Source organism: Lissotriton vulgaris, unplaced genomic scaffold, assembly GCF_964263255.1.
Source record: "Lissotriton vulgaris unplaced genomic scaffold, aLisVul1.2 SCAFFOLD_310, whole genome shotgun sequence".
Taxonomy (NCBI): Eukaryota; Metazoa; Chordata; class Amphibia; order Caudata; family Salamandridae; genus Lissotriton; species Lissotriton vulgaris.
Genome location: NW_028254046.1, coordinates 1,197,890 through 1,219,768, shown reverse-complemented (window position 1 = coordinate 1,219,768; position 21,879 = coordinate 1,197,890). Strand labels below are relative to the sequence as shown.

Genomic DNA, 21,879 nt, shown 5'->3' with positions numbered 1-21,879 from the left:
GGGTGTAACTTTTCATCCTCCTAGCCTAACGTTCTCATTTGTTTTTTCCCAGCCAGGACTTACTAAAACATAGTTTTCTGCAAAAGACATAATTGTGGAGCTTACAAGACCACAGCTGAGCTACTCCTGAATTAATAATTCACAATAATTAGTAACTTAGATTGGTGACTGCTATTGACACTATTTCTTAAGACATTATAGATCCGAGAATCAAACTCCCAAATATCAATATGCAATTGAAATTCCTTAATAGGAAAGAAAAGAAAAAAAGGTTGAGAGGTTTCAAAGCTGAACATGTAATCCTATCATTGACTGAAAAAGCAATATGTCACACCGGTGATGAGAAGAAGAATCTAATTAAGAACTGCAAATAAAACATTGTAGGAAAGGGTCTGCCTTACTGCTTTCAAACTCATTACCACCATTGGGGGGCGGGAGGGCGGGGGGTGATTAAGGACCAGGTATAGGGATAAAATGTGAATCATGTTATCCCTACTTCCCTTTGTGTATCTTGACTGTCTGGAGGTGTTATATCGTTTTTCTGACAGCATACTCCATCACTCCATCACAAAAACAACAAGAGTAACTTGTCCGCCACGCTAATGGTCTAACCGCCGTGTTTAGGCCAGGAAAGCTTTCTCCAACTGTCCGACAGAGATGGGGCGTCAAAAAAATGGTATTACTCCATCTGCCCTAGTTAGGGTGGTCAGTGTGATGTCTTTTTAGGTCTCGTAGCGAAAACACAGCGCGTTAGCGCTGTGTCTCGCCAGAGATCTTTTGTTACTGACACTGCTTCCCAGGAGACAGCACCTGGCGCGCGCATCTCGCAAAAGGCGATCGGCGCAGGCCACGCGCGCGGCTGTCTCCTGGGAAGCGCAAACATATACAGGCACACCTCCCCCTGCACGCATGCGCACACACATACACAAGCACACACACACGCACGGAGAGACTTTTCATCGTATTATTTCTCCTTCGTTCATCCACCAAACTGCTCATCCACCAAACTGCTCATGGTCATCATAATCTTATTCCCTCCGCCTAGCTGCATATTCTATTAAAAAAGGATCAAGCGCTTCCATTTTTAAACACCGGCCTTTCATGTATAATTGGCTGCTACACTATGGTCCGTGCTTTGCCTTCACCGCGTGCAAAGAGAAAGGAGACAATTCTGCATGCTCGTCTCAGCTCGCTCTTGTCTCTCCCTGTACGGCTCTCATATATACACACACACGCACGGAGAGACACCCCCCCCCCCTCCCCCTCCCACACACAGACACACGCACAGATACAGGCACCAACCCCTCCCCCCCCTCGCTCCCCGCTCACCGGCACTCCGGACTTGTGCAGCCTCCGACTGCAGGGCTCTCCGGGCATGGGAGCCCCGCGTCACCACTGCTCCACCAGGCACTCCGTGGGCGCGGGCTTCACAAAACGGAAGTCCCGCCCCACGATAAGTTTCATTTCGCGTGCGCACAAACTCAGATATGGCATCCGCCGGGTGCTGGAGGACCCTCCACCCCCCACACCCTGGAAACTACCAGAGAGCCCCATGCCTCCCCCCGAGCCCAGCTCCAGGACCTGGCCGATTGTCCCCACTGCCGTCCCGGCCCCCACACTCACCTCTGTGCCCTCGGCGGACCCTAGGCTGCTTCGCCCGGACACGGGTGAAAGGAACGAGAGGGCTGCAAGCTCCGACTCAGGCTCACCGCGCCTGCGCACACTGACGGCTCCCGCAGGCGGCATGAGCTAAAGAAGGGACTGAGGAAGTATAACAGGGCATGTACGTCAGGCAGGGGACGTTCACTACGCCTGTGCACAGACAGGTTGACACCGTGAGCCAGGTAGGGCACGCTCGCTGCGCACAGCAACAGTGCCTCTGCCCGGCATGAGCTAAAGGGACTGAGGAAGCAGAGCAGACAGTAGAGCCAGTGACGAGGGGGGTGCTTCCTCGCCCGATTCCCAGAGTACGACAGCCGCGGGATGGTTATTGCTGTGCTGGACACTGGCGTGGACCCTGGGGCGCCGGGTATGCAGGTAACAGAATGTGCATGAAACGCAGGGACGAGACGCGCTTTCGCCACCCTGCACGCGATCAATGCTGTGGGGTGACATGGTTCATCAAACACATTCTTGTAGATATGACCTCTTACGAGCATCTTCCATTTCACTTTTCACCATTACAGATGCAAAATTGTATGAACATTGGGAGCAACATAATAAAGTATAGGCGGTGCTGTTCTGCCGTTCGGAAATTGTGTGACTTCATGAATTTCTCACCCTAGTTGACACAGCAATTAATTTGTGCATATATGCACTGTTGTACTAGTGCGTAATCTGTTTGCCCTGCATTCCATGACGATTACCCAAACGTGAGGTACAGTGTGTAGATTGATCAACGACAGAGTGTCTGCATAAATGAAGTCATCAGTTGAGTCAATCATATTGGCGTATTATTAGCATAGTCCCCAAGAAATTTAAATGGTCTGTTTTTCAGAGAGTTTTCCAGAATATCGTTTGCTTCTGCATGTAGTTTATAGTTCCTATTTAAAGTGTGTGATATCAGACTACTATTCGGATTTGATGAACGGTAAGATATTTGCGTGCATGGAAAAACTACCTTGTAGCTCGAATGTGGCACGTGCCTCTCGGTTTCTGGTGATAGCTTAGTGATGTCTAGGGTTTTCTGTGCATTATATAGTTCTGCTCCATAGCTCATAAAAAGGTCGGCAGGAGTTTTTTTCTGATTTCGATCTCTTGGGAGCTGCCATGCTGTTTGTCCTTTATGTTTGGCTTGGGGCTAGTAGAGCTTGTCGCTCGAATGCTTTTTCTTTTATGGATGTTGGTAGCTAATTGTATGTCCAGTTAATTATGTGTCTGTTGCCCTGGGCTGAGAGAAGAAATTAGATGCTTTTATAGTCGAAGTGAGTATTCATGTGTGCCAGCAAGTTTCAAATGGTATGTGTGAAAAAACTCAATGCTAGTTTGAATGAAACTAGGCATGAGCTGAAACATAGTGTGGTCATGAAACTCTGAATCAGGGTGGGCGGATACAAGGATCTGTGTGAGACATACACTTAGCACACACCGAAAAATCATGGGCTTTAGCTATAAGTAAGGACTGTCAATAGACGCCTTTTCTAATTTCTCTTGGTGATTCCGCAAACTTTCTATATTTTCTGCCCCGTGCGTGAGGTGCATCATCAGAGCTGTGTGAATAATACCAGCTGTGAACCCCTGTGTGAGGTGCATCATCAGAGCTGTGTGAAACAGCTTTGAGCCCCTGCGTGAGGTGCATCATCAGAGCTGTGTGAATAATAACTGTCAGCCCCGTGCCTGAGGTGCATCATCAGAGCTGTGTGAATAATAACAGCTGTGAGCCCCGTGCTGAGGTGCATTATCAGAGCTGTGTGAATAATTGCATCAGCCCCGTGCTCAGGTGCATCATTAGAGCTGTGTGAATAATAACAGCTGTGAGCCCGTATCTGAGGTGCATCATCAGAGCTGTGTGAATAATAACTGCGTCAGCCCCGTGCATGAGGTGCATCATCAGAGCTGGGTGAATAATAACTGCGTCAGCCCCATGCCTGAGGTGCATCATCAGAGCTGTGTGAATAACAGCTGTGAGCAACAGCGTACTCTTGCACACACTCTCACTGCTCACCAATTCAAAGTTTGCAAAGAAATTTATGCAACGCATTGTCATACACAATGCCAATAACTCAAACTTTAATGCTGCGAGACCTATTGCATTGTAAATGCTTGTTTTTAATTGTCCCTCACCCCCAGGTAAAAAACTCCCATGGAGGGTGCCAGCAGTGATCTCTAAATTTGGCGGACGGTAGTCCATTGAGGTGGCGGACGTAGTGTCCTCCTCCAGCCTGGCAATGCCATACCACCCGTATCCCGCCCTCTTTATCTCAGAATCTGGCGGTTCCTTCCAGTTGCTCCCCGGGGAGTGGAGAGATGCCTTTGGAAGGTAGGGAGGCATGAAAACTGGTCTAGTGCAAAGTTGCGATCTGCAAGCGAGATCGGTGCCGTCTTGGGTGTGGCTGTAACTAGCCAGAAATAATTCAGAGTCAGAAATGCTACTATCATAGGCTACTAGTCGTATCCTACGGTTGAGAACGTGAGTTTGAGGAACATCAGAGCCCCGTAGGATTTGATTAGGGTTACCCTTCCATGAGATTTTGGCTTGACCCTATAATATGCTGTATTTAATTCACTCAGTTTATTGAGCTATTCCTGAGAAGAGGAGCAGATTCCTTCTTCTGCTGAAGAAATACACGGCGGTTCTCTTCACTGCTTCTTCAGCCTTTGCTGAACGAACTACCTGTTATCAGGTCCAGCATATGTGAAAGTTCTGAGAAACAAATTCAAAATGTATACAAATGTGCACAAAGTTACAAATGTCTTGGTCCTCACATTACCTATTTTCTGTGCATTTTCCTGATTGCCCACTTGACTATTCCCTTCCCTAGGAATGACAAAAAGTGTGTAAATAATTTTTGGGTAAAGACATTTTTTTAATAGACGAGTGACACCTGTGTTCATGAATAACCTGGAGGTAGTGATAGCCAGAAATACTTGAATTAATCTGCACTGCTGACAAGTGCCCGAGGTGCAGTCCATCCAACCATAACGCGAATCACTCTTGACCCCGCCCCAAGAGGAGAAGCCCGAATGGTCGCCGGTTCTTCTGCATGTGAAACTTATACTTTTCCCTACTTGCATCTGACTCACAGAAAAAAGATTTGTGAATTAGACAGAATATTCTTAATCAATATCTTTGGGCATCAAGAGGTAGAAATAATATACATTTTTGGAGGGAGGGGGGAGTAAAAATATGAGAGTAGAAATACATCACTACCTTAGTGTGTTTTTGTGTTCTTTTCCTATTCACCAACAGTCCAGGTAGCATGCCTGGAAATCTAGCCAGACCCAGGTTTCCAGGTGCACTAGTCAGAGGTTGAAGTGACTAAAACATAGAATAGGGACTATGATGAGTGCAAAGGGGCGGGGTCTGCCAATTTGCAGGTGAGCTAACAAGAAGTATAGGAACTGTTAGTGTAATATTCAAATAGATTGAGAGCATCGTTCCCAATAGATCCCACCCTCTTTAACCCTTGGTACTACTGGGAATGTCATGTGACAATGCTCACGGGCTGCTGTTCCTTCATAATGTAGAAGTCATCAGGGGCAGAAAGCGCACACCTTTTTAATGTTTTTTTAATGGGGAAAACATTTTCACTTGTCGAGAAAGCTCTTGCCCCGCGCACCTATCGGCCCAGTAGGGTACTTGATCCAGCTCTTAGCTGGAGTAAATCTCTGACCATTTTCAGGGTGGAAACGTATCAGCAAGGACTTTGGGAATACCAGTAATGTAAATATTTGTGGTTGTTTCCAAACTTTGAAGGCAAACCACTCATTGCAACGCCCACTCCCCTCATCCTTGGTGGGATTTGCTGCGGCAAATTTCCCCGCTGAAGAAATGTACAGTAGTAATGTATTTACACCTGCCAGAATCCCTATGTGAATACCTGGGCAGAAGTGAAAGAAATATTTTCAGTCTGACTCTTGCATGTTGAGCCAAACATACTTTTGTGAACAGGGCTGTATATTTTTTAGGTCTGGCTTGACAGCTTGCTGTCTGTCGCAGCTCATGACATAAGCAAAAAAACAAACAAACAAACAAACACACACACACACACACTCACTCACTCTCACACACACATTCACTCTCACACTCTCACACACACATTCACTCTCACACACACACTCACTCTCACACACACTCACTCTCACACTCACTCACTCTCACTCTCACACATTCACTCTCACACTCACTCACTCACTCACTCACTCTCACACTCACTCTCACACTCCCACACTCTCACACACACACTCACTCTCACACACACTCACTCTCACACTCACTCACTCTCACATTCTCTCACACACACTCTCACACATTCACTCTCACACTCACTCACACACTCACTCACTCTCACACACACACTCACTCTCACACACACACTCACTCTCACACACACACTCTCACACACTCACTCTCACACACTCACTCTCACTCACTCACTCACTCACTCACTCACTCCCCTAAACATAGATGGGGCATTGGATCTGACCTCTTCCGCCACTGGTCCATTTCCATTCATTGTGACGGTTTCAATGAGAGTGCATCCTCCTCATGGGTTCTTTACGTTTTATTAAGCTTGTTGTTTTGATTTTTTTACAATCTCTTGCCCTCCGAATCCTAACTTCGTGCTGTGCTTGTTGATCAGAAGCGGCTACCTTGGCGCATACATTTCCTTGTAGGGTGGCATCGATTGCTGCAGTCCTACAGCCCTGGCGAATTAAAGTACCGTCTGGCATTCAGCGAGTTCAACCTGACTTTGTTTTTCTGCAGCAAGGTAGAAGGGCACGCAATACTGTGAAAGGCCAAATGCCCGCGACTGCTGCCAGCGGGCATCAACTGGAACATTCCGCCTGAGCTGTGGCACCCTGCATCCATTCACTCATTCGGGTCACAGTGTTATGGCGCCAGTTGCCACCACAAGGTTCACAGAATTTACCGCTTGTCAGAATGGCTCTCTGTGTTCACACAAAGAAGGAGGGAGAATGTCCTCGTGTTTTTGTAAAAGTACCAAAAAAAACGTAAAGTCTACAATATAAAAAGAAAAGCTGAACAGTGAATAAAAAATCTATTCCTTTTATTCCTTTAAAATTGCACTGTTGTGCACTAAAGTTTCAAACAGTGTGACAGTCTCAGGTGTTGCACGAGTCCTTTCTTGAGGCGTTATGGTAGCTAAAGTCAACTTTTGCAGATACTTGCTCGGTCATACTGAAAATCTCCTGACACCTGCTTCCTAGTTTTTGTCACTCTTCAGAGGCGAATAATTCTTCCTTTTGGGGAGGATGAGGCAGAAGTAGCAGCTGGTATCAGGGTAGAGCGATGGGGCAGAGGGGGCAGTGGAGACGGACAACGACAATACAAAAAAACACCCAAAAAAAACGTTCCTGCTTCCCACTGCATCGCCGCCCCGCTCCTCACTGCAGCACTGGCTCCCAGTCTCCCCTGCAGCCAATCCAGACGCTGCTCATGCATGACAGCAGGGTCAGGATTGGCCTGAGCACCCTGGATTTGCGCACCCAGAGAGACTGCGAGCCTCGGCCTGCTGTCTCCAACCCGGCAACGCAGCCCAGGCTTGTGGCAGGTCAGTGCGCATGTCAGTTTGGCCATCTCACTTTGACCGTCCTGAGATGGCCAGCCAAACCAACATGCGCACTGATTGCAGTTCCCACCACTCCCCCTCGCAACTGGCGCGCGATGGCCCTACCCCCAAGATTCAGACCGACCCATAGAACTTGAAAAATGAAACGATAATAAACCTGTTTTATTATTTTTCAAGTTTTGAGGATGTTGGTGGGGGTGGGGTGGGGGAAGCTCCTCTGCCATAGCGGAGGAGCTGCCGGTGGGGGGCAGGTAGTTGGTGGGCTAACTTGCTAGTTATAGAGTATTGCCGTGCATGGTGAATGCAACATGCTCAGGCAAACAGGTAGCAGACCTATTTCCTGGTCAAAGAACACTTTAAACCATTTCTAGGGATGTAGTTTGCACTTACAGGTGTTGCACCAGTCGCTCAGAAATGCATAATGGTAGATGCAGTTCACTTTAATCACGTTTAAGTTGTGTTTCCTGTCAAATACTTACCCAGTCATCCTGGAAATCCCCTGACGCGTGTTTTATGTGTTTTTGTCTGTATTTCGGAGAGAATGTTTCTTCTGCTAAAGACCACACCCCCAAAACAGTTCACCAGCTAAAAGCTGGTGACAATTCCAGTTGGAAACCTGACCAAAAATGGGCAATTACGACGAAAATAGGATGTGGAACCACAAATTCCTCTGTAATTCCTCATTTCTCCAGATACCCTATTGTTCCCACTTGGAATAATGTGGTATCCCATAGCCATAGTGTTGGTAATGCTGGATGCAGGGATACAGCATTGGTATTTTCTGCCTAGAAGTAAGACAAAGAGACTTGTAGGTGGTTATTTTGTTATTGATGTTGCATGGAGTGCGAGCAATGCATGCGAGTGTGCCAGTCAATTTATTGTATTCGGGTATTTGTGTAGCACTCTCCTGTCCCTCAGGAAGCCCCAAAGCACTCTTGGTCAAGCGAGCACTATCTTACTTGGTTATACGTGGCTGTCAAAGTGTGTGACCCAGGAACATTGAGATACTATTCACACAGGGGCGTAGAAGGTCCTAAACCTGGATATACACGTTTCAGAAAATTTAGGAGACTTCAGCAGGATTTTTGAATTTAATTTTGAATTTTGAATTTAAAAATACTTGTAGAGCGCACGTACACTGAGTCAGTTTCATGGCGCTGGTGAGGTCCCTGGAGGAGGATAAATAGGAGAGCTAGGTGCCAAAGGCCTGCTGGAATAATAACGTTTTTAGTGACCTCCAAAACTCCATGTAGGAGGAAGAGAGTCTTAAAGGTAGGGGGAGGTCATTCCAAAAGGTGGGTGCAAGTACGGCAAACTTATGCCCCCCTGCCCGCTTCCTTTTGAACCGGGGCGTAATTAGTAAGGCTAGGCTAGAGGAGCGGAGGTCCCTAGAGGGGACATAGGGAGAGATTGCCGAATTGATAAAGGCAGGGGCTGTGCCCGCTCTTGCTTGAAAAGTCAAGCACCCTAGCTTAAACCTGGCTCGTTGTTTTATGGGGAGCCAATGTAAGCTCCTAAGCAAAGGGGTCGAATGATGGGACCTAGACAGGCCAAAGACCAGGCGAGCAGCCTGGTTTTGTACTAACTGAAGGCGCTGCAAAGCATAAGCAGGAGCTCCGTTATAAATGATGTTGCCATAGTCAATCTTTGACAGGACCATGGCCATCAGGATCAGCTTTAGAGCTGAGGTGGAAAAGAATCTGGCAACTTTCCGAATAACTCGAAGTGTAAAGAAACAAGAAGAGACCACCGAATTGATGTGTGAGTGGAGAGTTAATTTGTTGTTAAGTATAATCCTGAGGGTTTTAATTGAACAAGAAGGGAGAGGAGGGGGTCCAAGTGAAGAGGGCCAGAAGGAAGAGGACCAGGGATTGGCAGCACCGCCCGTCGCCACAAGTTCTGTTTTATCCGGATTGAGTTTTAACTGATTGGTGTTCATCCAGTCTCGGATAAATAGCATGACGGACTGGAAACTGCCAACCCCTGAAGGGGAAGAAAGATCAAAAATGAGTTGAAGATCATCTGCATAGTTATATACAGTGACCTCCATATTCTGTAAAGCAAATACCATTGGGAAAATATAAAGGTTAAAAAGTAAAGGGGAAAGAGCAGAACCCTGAGGGACACCACAGTTGACAGTGCGTGGAGAGGCCGAGAAGGTGCCTAGATGGACTGTCTGATTACGGTCCTTCAGGAAAGACTCGACCCAGGCAAATGCAAGCCCCCCTATCCCCGCCGCCCTGACCCGTGATAGCAGGATGTTATGGTCCACGGTGTCAAGGCGGCGGATAAGTCCAATAGGACCAGGATCTTGGGGGTGTTGGCGTCGAGTCCTTCCCTAAGTTGGTCCATGACCGAAATCACCACCTTCTCGGTAGAATGTCGAGGTCGGAAACCAGCTTGACATGGGGCCAGATAGTTGCTGTCCTCAATAAAGGTGCTCAGGATTTGAGACACATGCGTCTTCGCCACCTTGCCCAAGTAGGGGAGCAGGGATATGGGGCGGTAGTTGGCTAGGGAGGAAGGGTCAGCCCCAGGCTTCTTTAAAATGGGGATGATGGTGGCCGATTTAAATGCAGTGGGAACTAGACCTTTAGTGAAAGTATTGTTTAAGACGGTGAGAGCGGGGGCAGGACAGGCCAAGAACACTTGGGCCAGAATACGGGCTGGACACGTGTCAGAGGGAGACTCAGATTTTACACGCTTAAGAAGCGGAGGGAGGGACTCACTGGTTAGCGTCGGAATACAAGTAAGGCACTGGGTGTTCTGTGGCGGGGGACAATCTGATGAAGAGTTTGATGGAGGAGGAATGCGAGCTTTTATTTGCGCAACTTTCTCAATGAAAAACTCGTTTAGTGAGTTGCACCATGACTGGGAGGGTATAATCGTAGGTGAAGGCCTGTCTGATAGGGCTAACTCATGGACTGTAGCAAAAATTTCACGTGGCTGGCATTCTGCTGCCAGAATGCGTTGGGAAAAGTAATCTTTCTTGGCCGCTTGGATGGCTTTTTTATACTCTGCTAGCAGGGTGGTATAGTGAATTTTGCTAGTGGAGCAGTATTTCAACCTCCAAGCCCGTTCAGCTTGACGGACAGTTAACTTGAGTGCTTTCAGAGCAGGAGTGAACCACTTGTTAGCATGGTGGTGGTGATTTATGGTAACCTTCTTTAAAGGGGCCTTTTCATCCCGAAGGTGGATTAACCAGCTGTCCAAAGTGGCCAGCTGTTGTTGAGGAGGTGTGTCAGTGAGATCTGGGCAGGTGGCAGTTAAGGACTCGCAGAAGGCAGAGATATCTACACGATTCCAACTTCTAGCCCAAAGGGTTTTAGAGCCACTGGGGACATTTTGCGCGCGCAGGTCCAGGGAAAAAGACAATAGATGATGATCGGACCATACGCAAGGAGCGATGGACAAGTTAGTAGTAGGTAAATTAAGGGTCCATATTTGGTGTAAAGTATGGCCCCGAACATGTGTTGGGGCACGGATGTGCTGAACGAAATTTAAGCTTAATAGTAAAGAAGTAAAGTCCTTAGATGTGGGGTCTTCTGAGGGATCATTGGGCCAAAAATTAAAATCGCCGAGCACAAGAACAGACGCATTATTGACCACTGAAGGGGCCAATAACTCTTGAAAAGCAGGAATGAACTGGGAAGGGGTATGAGGAGGACGGTATACCAGCACGCAGGTCACAGGGGACTTGGGTAAAGTAGATACAATCCGTTCCAAGAAGAGCACTGAGAAAATACACCAAATTCATCACAGAACTGCCTGAATTGCTACAGTCAGATCCTAAGATATGAAGATAATAGCCAGGCTTTTGTTTTGTAAAAGGGGGACTTTCTGAGGTGGTCCTCGTAGTATATGAGAGAGAGAGAGAGAGTGCATCACAGTGACATCTCCACAGAAGGCTGACCAGGAGGTCTTTGCTTTGTCAAATATAGGTAGTAGGAAGGTAGCTACCAGCATGCATACCATTATGGGCAAGACAGGCCATGTTGATGTTATTTGCGATCTAAGAGCTGCCGATAGGTTTATTTCATGCAGGAGTACTAAGGCTGAATGTTCATACTTAGTGCATAGTCCTTCCTCACTTTCCTTACATTAGCCTGATGTATGACCCTCTTCTCACGTGTAAATTGTATCCATCTTGCATCACAATATCAAACAATATGCTTGTAAATGTCGTCACCAATTTTTACCCAAATGTATAGGTTTGCAGTCAGCTTCAATGTTTATAATGTTAGCCCATTTTCTTATGGAGATTTTATGCAAATAACATTGTTTTCTGTTTTCACAGCATGCTCTGCTGGCAATAAAATTCGTGATGGCTTTTGTGATACCGGATAAACCACATGAGATCAGGCTGAAGCTGGCCAGGTTAGAATTTGAGTCTTTGGAAGCACTTAAAAAGAAAGAGGTAAGAAGCACTTTACTCCTACAATCAAGAGTATTCATTGAAGAATGTGCTAAGAACGTCAAAGGACCTATTTTTTAGCACATTTTTTTGTTCAATTTTGTAATATGATTTTGGCTGAAAGATAATCAAATAGATAGTGCATTGAATGCAACACAATACAAAAAAATCTAGCTAAGCACTCTGTCATGGAGAATGTATCGGTAGCAAGCTCATGGAGAATGTATCGGTAGCAAGCACAGAATAATGCACCATCACAAAGTAAAGCAAAAAAAGGTAAACATGGGGAACTATTATGTCAGTAAATTATTGTAGTAGAAACTCTAACACGACCTAAAGCACTAAGGGGCTGATTAGAATGTCAGTCGAAGTTTCCTCCGATTTACATCCCTGCGGTTTTGAGACTGACCGACCTAAGGTCGGCGATCCGAAACCGTGATTGCGAAACAACTTCACCCCCATTTCCCTAAGAAAGCTTGTGCGGCAGTCGGAAACAGGCCCCAGCCCAAGCTCCCATGGAGAAATGGGAGTCCATGTTAATCCTTGCACCGTGTGGCAGGCACCTCATGGTGCCTTCCACACAGTGCAGGGATTTACAGGCTCCCAACCAGAGGCTGTGGTAGAAAAGGGGCCCTGCTTGGGCCCCCCAAAATCGCTTTCTGATAGGCTTTCCATGTCGGAAAGCCCGACATGGAAAGCCTGTCGGAAACCAACATCATAATCCCGACTGCGGAAACGCCGTCCGTAAGAGATTAGGTTTCGGTTTCCGACTGGCCGACAGGCCCTTCAGCCCGTCGGAAGCCAGTCGGAATGACCGGCCGGTTTGAATTTCGACCGCTGTAATCATAATACGGCGGTTGAAATTCAAACCAAGGATGTTGGTATTCAGACCGACATCCTAATTAGGGCCTAATTGTGACACTAGCATTCGGAGTATGTTTCTGGAACGATGATCCAACAAAGGTACAGGCAGAGAAGGCAAAAAGTAAGAGGAGCAGTGGGAGGGAGACAAGAAGCTACAGAAGGGATGAGAAAAAAGACAGAAGCAGTAGAACAAGAGAAGAAGAAAAGACAAAGTGAAGGAAGAGATAAGAAAGATTTGGTTAGTAGAGATGGGGCGATTCAGGAGAAGAACAGCTTTAAAGAATAAGAGAGGCTTTGGGCTCCACATGGTAAAACAAAGGCCCTCTAAAGACCTACATTCGAGCAGAAAGAAGATGGATTACAGACCGCAGATTGCTGCGATACGGCAGCACAAGAACTATGAAGGAGCTGTTTTATGTATTAAAGCGGGCACGCATTCTGCATAGAGGCATTGTCAATGATCTAAGGTGGGTGGGAGGGCGGTCGGGTGGACCATGTGCACGTTCAGGTGTTTTATTATTCAAGGGATTTTCCATAATAATGCCTCGTATATGTATACGGGCCTCACTGGTCCTGATTTATGGCATAAACTCAATAAAATTTGTTGTGAATAAAAAGCAGGCAAGCATTGAACTATATTGTGATCTTCTGCTGGTGGTCGAAGATTTTGAGCTTCAGCGGCACAAGGGCGAGCCAAATGGCTAGGTTTGGTAGCACAAAATATTGAATTTTACATGTTTTTGAATTGTTTGTTGTGGTCAGGAAATCCCTTAAGGTTAATGCCCAAGGAGATGCGCAATGTCTTCCCATGGAGGACACTCAGGTGAAGAAGCTGCGCTTCTCACAGTGGGAGGGGGCGAGTGGTCGCAAGGTAGAGTCGCGGTCTCCCAAAAATAAGACAAGCTGCTTGTTGGTGTGGAGAAGCATGCTGCTCCCGCAGGCTCACTTGCACTGTTGGGAAGAGTCTTGGGGAGCTGTCCCCTGGGATATGGTGAGTAGCAGAGAGGACCAGCTTTTCTGGACTCCTTCCACTGTGTGGCAGCTCCCATGCAGCTCAGGCAGACACAGGGCAGGCCCGCAGAGTCCAGCAGGGCTTCTGGCTAAGTCGCGGTTTAGAAGAGGTGGATAGCTTGTGGCTTCTAGATCAAGAAGAAACCTTTAACTTGTGTCTATGCTGGTGAAGCCCTCATCCAACCCTCTGTCATTCTAGCCAAGAAGCCCTTGTCTGTGGCAGCAGACGGCGCCAAAGAGGAGACGGCTATGCTGCTTTCTGAGTCATCTTAAGATATCTTAAGCTTTTTAAGTTATCTCAAGACTTTAAAATATCATCAGAAAACAAGGCATGCCTAGGCGCTGGGATGGATGGGATTTTTTAAAGTGAAGTTGCTGTCAAACTCACTCCTTTGTTTGGCAAAGATCAAAACTTTGTTTTTTCAGTAGTTTATTTTTTAATTTATTCTATTTTTCAAAGGCAGACAATCTTATTGCACCCTCTTTGGCATGAATGAGAATGTGTAAATGCAAGTCCCCGCTTTTGAGGAGGGGAAATTTTCTCAGCAAGAATGCTTCAAGAAGCTTATGCAGAGCATCAACTTTAAAATGAAGCTTTGCTGGAAGACACTACTGTTTAAATCTTTGATTTGTAATTATTTTCCCACTATGTTTGCCAATCCAATCCAAACAAGCTTTATTCGACATATTAGTCATAAAAGCATTGTACATAAATGTATCATAAAACACAGAATATATATAAGAAAAATCTAATTCAAGAGCCTGTTTGATGAACGTAATTTAACCCCTTGCATGCTGATGACGGCCTCCGTCCGTCATGCACCGCGGTGCTCGTGTGCTGATGACGGCTGGGGGCCATCATGAACTTGCCCACTCGCGATTTTGCCGCACAGGCGCAGAATCACAGCCGCATGCAAGGGGTTAAACTATGTTTGCTGTCCTGGACTGAGAGGAAGATATTGGAATGCATGAGTTACTTCAGTAAATTTGGATGAGTACCCCAAGAATCGAACTAGGCATAGTGTGTTTCAAGCAATGGTGGTGCTGACGTTTACTATAACCGTGCCGTGGGCCCTACCTCGAGTTGACCGCAGCAGCCACTGAATAGAGCAAGGCCACACAATTATCTGCTGTAGGTCTTTGTTGTTTGTGCCACGTCTGAGATGTAAGGATCACATTTATTTTCATCCATTTTTTATGGTTTGTGCCATAACATCGTTGTGCATAGCTTTCGGTTAGTACCAAGCAGGACTGCAAACAATGACGTTTTGGGTCACAGCTGTATCTTCTCTGAAGGTGGGCACAAAGTACTCCGCTGGCCTGGTGCGGGTATTAATAAACCACCTCCTGCTAACTTTAAGAGCTGAGAGAATTTACTCATCATTGGGTTTGCTGCTTTTATCTCTACGCTGAGGATACCCTCCGGTCCTGCCACTCTTGTGGATGTCTTTTTGATGTGGATAGCATCAGTACTCTGTTTTATGATCCCTGTTTTGGGGCTCTGAAGCTAAACTGCATGTAAATTGATAATATGGAGTTGGAGAAAAGATGTACTTATGTTCTGACTGGTAGCCAAGGGCTTGATTCATATAGTAGTTTTGTTACACTCATAAGTGCCAGCCAGAAGCTTCAAAAGTAGACCTTCCTCCATCAAAGCAGAACTCGTGATTTGCGAGCAACTAACTCTGGAAACATCTGACTTTCCAGGTGGACTTTTCTGGAGGAGGAAGTGAGGGCTCTTTGCAAGAAAACAGAGGGATGGGGAGTGTGAGCATTAGTGTGAGCACAGGAAGTGTTTGCTAAGCCTTCAAATTCAGGGCTCTGCGGCTATTCACAAGCATGTTTCATGTGTTTTTTTCTATTCTGACAGTGCTTACACAAAAAGGCCATTGGTTGTGAGGTTTTGAAGACGTGTTTGCGGCTTCATGTCATCAGCCTCAGCTTACAATTTTCTTTCTTTACCCTTTTAATTTCCGTATGCTTATCACGCCTGCTATGCAGCAAAGTTCACCAGTCTGTGTAGCACTTCTCCACTCACTGTATTGTGGGATGCACAATCACAGGAAAAAAATTATACAACTGGGACATGGCTCTCAACTCCTTGCACTGCACTAATGCAGTGTGAACACTGGTAGTAATTCAGCAGCAGGGTCCTGATAATAAGAGCCCCCCCTTTTCAGACTCTCCCCTCTGCAATTGGTAGTTTCAACTGAGATGAAATGGTGCATTGTTATTAAGCAATTCTCTCACCCATTGGAGCACATTTTGTTGGATTGTTTGTGCTCTTTTTGGGGCGCTTGACCAGCAGGTGATTGGAGGATAATGTCCTGGGAGAGCCAGCCTGGCACTTTTCACAAGCTGATCAGTCAATTAAATTTAAATCTTTAATCGGTTTTGAAATAAAAGTAGAAATAACAGTTCCTGAGACGCATAAAGGAAATACCATGTCAAATAGATGTTGCGTCTGACGTAGTGCGCTAATATTGGATGTAAAATTTGTCACGCTCCATTACAGTATTTTAAAATTCAGGTTCAATAGATGACAAACTATAACATATTAAATTCAGCTGATCAGTCACCGGCTCCTTGTGTTATTGATGATCTTCTTTTTAATAAATCTGTCAATGCTCTGGGTTACTTGCACTCAAATGTGTCTATTACCTGCCTGTAGAGATGGGCACCACATCCAGCAGTAATTCCATAGTGCCTGTATTAATGTTAGCACAGTTAGAAGGTGTGTTAGTCCTACTTCATTTTAAGATCAGGAGTAATAAACAAATTTCTAAAGCGTGCGGATCACCGCGAGCAAGTAACAGACCTGCCGTGCTGCACAAATTTGCCACATTTGGGACATTTTGTTTCCAACAGCTTTCTTCTGTTGGAAACCTTTCATGATGCTTCTGTGATGCTTCTGAATATCTGATTTCATGGGAATTGTAAAATATGGGGTAATTCGATTATCGCATTTTTCTGCCATTAGCGGGGGACTCTAAAGAGCCTTTAAGTATTGAAAAACAGAGGAAAGGAAGTCACATTGTTCTACACTTCCAGTACAATATATCACACCTGTGTTTTGAAAAGGATACTTGGTGATAAAGGTATTTCCAGTGAAATCTTTTGATGTCTCTAGAACAGAGTCAGTGTCTTCACTGTGTGCCTGTTTGTGGCTTTTTTGCTGCAAAGGTTGCCAAGCGGGTGCCATCTGCTGTGGTGAGATCACAAAGTTGTGGTGTGTTTAGTACATCAAAATGCTTTCAGTTATGAATATCAAGCACTCTTAGTGGTATAACCATACGGCTTAATGGGCCTCACGGATATCAATTCTCTAAAATGCGAAAGTTACATCATGCACTCTTTGCCTCCAGATGACATCAATGATCTGCCCCCTTGTCTCACTGTTGGCCACTTGGCAGCCTTGTATTTGCTTGTGTGGAGTTAATGAAAAGGCAAGTAGAGAAACTACAAAACATAAATAGGAGGTCTGTTTACCTTCTACTCCTCCCACTCCCTTCCTGCCCTTAAAATAGGGTAGTAAGGGCAGTGCCAGGGGTACCAGCTAATTACCCTGGGGTAGCAGTTGCTACTCTTTCTTGGCTACCCCCAGTTGATAACAGTGATTGATCCAATGTCACTATAGAAACACTGGATCAATCAGTGGTCCTGTTTTATTTTAATTTTATTGGGGGTGCTTATAAAATGCAAACTTAGATGAAGGGGGCAGCGGAGACCAATAAATAGTAAGAGATTACATAGCCAACATGCGAGCGTGGAGAGGCCAGCAAGTATGTTTACGCTGAGAGGGAAGGGCAGACAATCCGTACAAATACAGAAGAATCAGTGTCACTGTGGAGAGAGGTGGGTGGTGGAAGGATACTAGCCAGGATAGTCAGAAGGTTGTAAAGAGGTGGGTTTTGAGTGCTTCCTTGAATTGCCTCAATGATGAAGCATATCTCGGATACAAAGAGGTGTCCTTGCATTGTCCTAGTCTACACACCGAGAAAGCCTGTTGATGTGTGCATTCTCTGCAAGTCGTTTGGATGTTCAGTCTGGCCAGGGATGAGCTGAGAGCAGTGCAGGCCCCAACGGGCACCTTGAGTTTAGAGGCAAAGGGGATAAGGTGTATTCCAGTTGCGTGCCTTGTAGATCACGCAAGTGTCTTTGAAATGGATTCTGGCCAATGCAGTTCTTTTGAGGTAGGGAGATGCTCTTAAAATGTCTTTGGTTAGTGATGAGTTGAGCTCCTGCAAGAGGAACAGCTTTGATTGTTGTCAAGGAGGATTCAGGGCGGCCAGAGTGTAGTCCATTGCCTCCATTGATGTATGATAAGACGAAGACGTAGACCAGGCACCAGAGGTTTGTATAAGAGAGGCAGGGCTTGGTTTGCTTCTGTAAAGTAAGCTGGATAAATGGTGTTTGCGCTTTAATTGTGCATACCATTGTGACCTCGTGCTGTTGTCCAGTGGGTCCATAGAAAGTCAACCAAAGCCACAGTACTCACTCTATATGAAACAAATTTTGTATTAGAGTTATTCAGATGTTTCAAAATACATATTGGACCATGAAAAGTCTCTACACTAAAGGTTGCAACAAAATTATTCAACGGAACAGGGCCGGTTTTGGGGTGGTGCGACCGGTGCCGCTGCACCTGTCCTGACCTGCAGAGTTCCTTGTGTGTCTAGCAGTTTTCAGGCAACAATAGAAATGTCAAGATACTCTAGTGATTAATGTTCTTGTTGGAGCGAGATCATAGTTTTGTCTAGTGGCAGTTTTGACCCATCCTAAAGTTGTGCAGAGGGTTAATGTGCCTGCTGCAAAGAACATGTACCATGCAGTACACATAACTGAGTGTGAGAGAAATTGGAGAGTGATATAAATAAAATGTAATGCAGGGCTATGAAGAGATGAGAGGCAATTTTGGAGGGTGGTAGTGAGGGAATCCATGGAGAAAGGTGTAACGGGAGTAGAGGGGTGCCAAAAAGATTGTCGCAATGGTCAAGGCCCTTATTGTCACACCGGGGGCTACCACACCAATTTACACCGATTGTAAAGAGACACCTGTCTTTCAAGTGGATTGGCAGGGGTACATGAGGACCGGTGGAGTGTTGCAATTGTGCGGGGCCCCATGATGGTGGGCTGAGTGCGGCCCTGGGCAGCTGTCCGCACTGCCCATTGCCTAGCGCCGGTCCTGGCTTTACCCACAGCGCTGTTTCTAATTGAAAGACCACCATGAAAACATGGCGCCCATGCAAAATGGCGTCTAAATCGCCACTGATGTATTTCACATGTGTACCAGTAACAGAGGCGACTGTCCTGTGTGGCAACAAGCTCTTCTGTCACCAGGGCCCATGTCTGCACGCCACATCTCTTAAACCGAATGTTTTATCCGGTGGTGGGGGCGATTTCATCCTGTGAGGTCCTGTCACTGCACGTTCTGTTGTATTTCCTCAGCGTCGAAGCATTTTTGTTTTTTTCTGAATTACTGTACCTGAGATTCACGTTCCAGAGCGCTCTAAAAGCAATTTCTGGAAGGCGCGGATCTGTCGCTGGTTCTGGGGAATGTTTTGTGACATTTCCTCTCTGTTTCTCTTGGGATAAGTGCATCAGCTCCCGCGCGCGCCCTGAGGTGTCAGATGCGCGCGGTACTCTCTGCCAGCAGAGAAATCGTGTCTGAAATGGAGGTGAGGGGGTCGTTGTACGGGAACCGACAGAATCCCTGCTGTGTTCGTTTATGCTGATTGCATTTTGACAGGAAACTCTGTATTTTCTGACGATGCGCCCATACCGACCCGTGTGCCTCGTTATCTCGCTGGCACTGGCTGTGCGATGAGCGTGATGGGGAGGGAGGGGGACTGGATTTTTTTTATTATTAGTTTTATTTATAAATCATCCAATGGAGCTGGCAGAAACACCTTAGTTCTGGCCTTGTATTTCTGCTTACACTAAAGTGTGTTGCCTTACTTAGCTCTGCAGTCTTATCCGACGTCAATCATGAATGTATTTGAAACACTTTCCGAATTGCTTTCACGTTCCCCAAAAAAAAGCGATTTAGCTCTGAAAATCTGTGTAGACTGAGGTTGGAGACTGGTGCGAGCGGTCACGCCTGAGGAGCCGTGTTTATATGCTGTCGGTGCACGCGTCAGGGCCGGCTTTAAGGTTGGTGGAGCCCTGTGGGACAATCTTTGCTGTCTCCGCCCCATCATTACCTCCTTCTCCACAGATTTCCTCACCATCACCCTCCATCGGCCCCCCACATCTCTCCATGGCCTCTGTCAAACTTTTTAGGTCGAGCCTAGAGCTAACGCGCATGCGCTGCTCTGTGAGAGACTTGTTGTAGTGGATAAGGTAATAAAAGCCCCACCCACTCTCCACACATATTTGCCATTGGCTAGTATCCTTGTCTGTCCTAAATGCTGGATTCTGATTCGTCAACAGGCTTGTTATTTCCTCCTTAGTACCACCTCCTCTTCATTTGTCACCTCCTATGGCGACTAGCCCCTTTACTTCGGTTGTTACATGGTACGTGTTATTTAGACTGTGAGCACTATTTTCTTTAATGAGGTTCTCCTACTGCATGCACAACATGCTTTGGTGCCTTCTTTACCCCCTCCCCTCCTCTTGCTGTGCCTTTTTTAACTCCCCCTGCCCTCCCACCCCATTGTCTGTGCCTTCTTCCCCCTGCCTGCCCCCCCTCCTGCGTGCCTTCTCTCCCTCCCCCACCCGCCCTCCCTCCAGTTGTCCGTGATGCTTACCATTTGCAATGCAATAAGTCTAGCCTAAATGCGAGGCATATTGCATTGCAAATACTTGTTCTTTTATAGCGCTACTCATACAAGTGTAGGTGGTTGGAGCACTTTACATCATACAACCTACAAAGGGATAATGAATCATACAAGTGTGTAAAAATCCTCAAACAGGAAGTGTTACATAAAGCAATGACAGCTACAAAATGCAGATGTCACATGTCAACCATAATGGAAGGCTTTATATGTTAAGAGTGCTGGGATTGGAGAAGCGCTTACTCAGAAGTTGTTGATACTTATGAGAAATCATTACTAACCAAAACAACCATTTTTAGCAACCTTGGAATCCCAAAATATTGAGAAAAACACAGGGTTCTAAATTTCTGCCTTGCGGTTTGCATGCAGCTCTTTGGTGCCCGTTCTTATCTGACTGTGCTATATTAGAAGGATTATAACTTAATAGCTGCAAATAACAAAAGGATTTATGTGACAAAAGCAGTACCCCACTGACCTTTCTATATTACCAACAAAGCTCTCATCTGCTTGATATATATTGTGCTTTGCAGCAGGCACATTAACCCTCTGTGCTACTTTATGGTAAGTTAACACTGTAACTAGCCAAAACACAGATCTGTCCCGCAAGTACATGAACCTTCATGTTGTCTTGCCGTTATTATTATCCTCTGAAAAATGCAGGAGCAGCTTGTGCAGGTAAGAGTGCTGGGGCCATGTTGGGGGAGCGGGAGGTTCAACAAATGACCACAGGGGAAAATTGAATAAATAATTAATTTTCTTTCATCTTCGTCTGCCGAAACTCACCCCTCCTACCCCCCACCCGGCACCACCGCTCTTATGTGCATGGGCACCTGCTAGAAAAATGCTGAGCACACAAACATTTCTGCAGGCTGCTGATATCTCACTTTGTCCTTCTCTGCCCCTTGTTTTGAAAACAGCTTTTCATACTCCTGGCATAGCACTGAGGCACTTTGCTGGGCAGCTGGGTAGGAGGCTACTCAGTTTGTTGTGTGAAGTTGGGAAACTATGTTTATAAAGTGACCTGCATGGGAAGCCTTGGGTGTCATGTGAGGGTCAAAAGGATGCTCCAGGAACCTTGGTGGTTAAGGGTTTTGTGTTTAATGCATAAAATCTTGAAGGTGGATCTTCCAGTGCTTAATTTGTACAAAAATAAGTGCCAATGCCCTTGTCAGGAGGCCATTGCAGCTTGCACCACACATTGCCCCTGCCAGTGCTGCCAATGATAGCACCAACACAATTACTAACCATCAAACTCCTACAAGTGAAACAATTCAGACTATTCCAGGCCCCCAAACATTTAACCACTTTGCTGTGGTGCCAATTCTCCCGCTGTGGGGGAAAATTCCACACCTGCGGAAAATGGACGGCCCCCAGCCATCTTCCGCACACGCCACCATGACGTCGGACGGCCGGGGACCGTCCGGAGCACTGAAGAGGTTAATAATGGCTTGGGCGGCAGGTAATAGTAATTTTTAATGTATATTGAGTTAATAAACAAATGTTGTGCTCATTTCTAAATTAGACAGTGCCACCATGTTGCAGACAGTCACAAGTGCCTGTG

The 21,879-nt window shown here is 46.2% G+C and overlaps 1 protein-coding gene across 1 annotated transcript in view; it reads left to right on the top strand.

The window, feature by feature from the left end:
* The window catches only part of ANO10 (anoctamin 10), a 757,832-nt gene that overhangs the window by 494,977 nt on the left and 240,976 nt on the right, over positions 1 to 21,879 (top strand). The window contains exon 12 of the mRNA XM_086951544.1: positions 11,551 to 11,670. Coding sequence (XP_086807670.1) covers positions 11,551 to 11,670 — 120 coding nt within the window. The remainder of the gene's footprint in view (positions 1 to 11,550; positions 11,671 to 21,879) is intronic.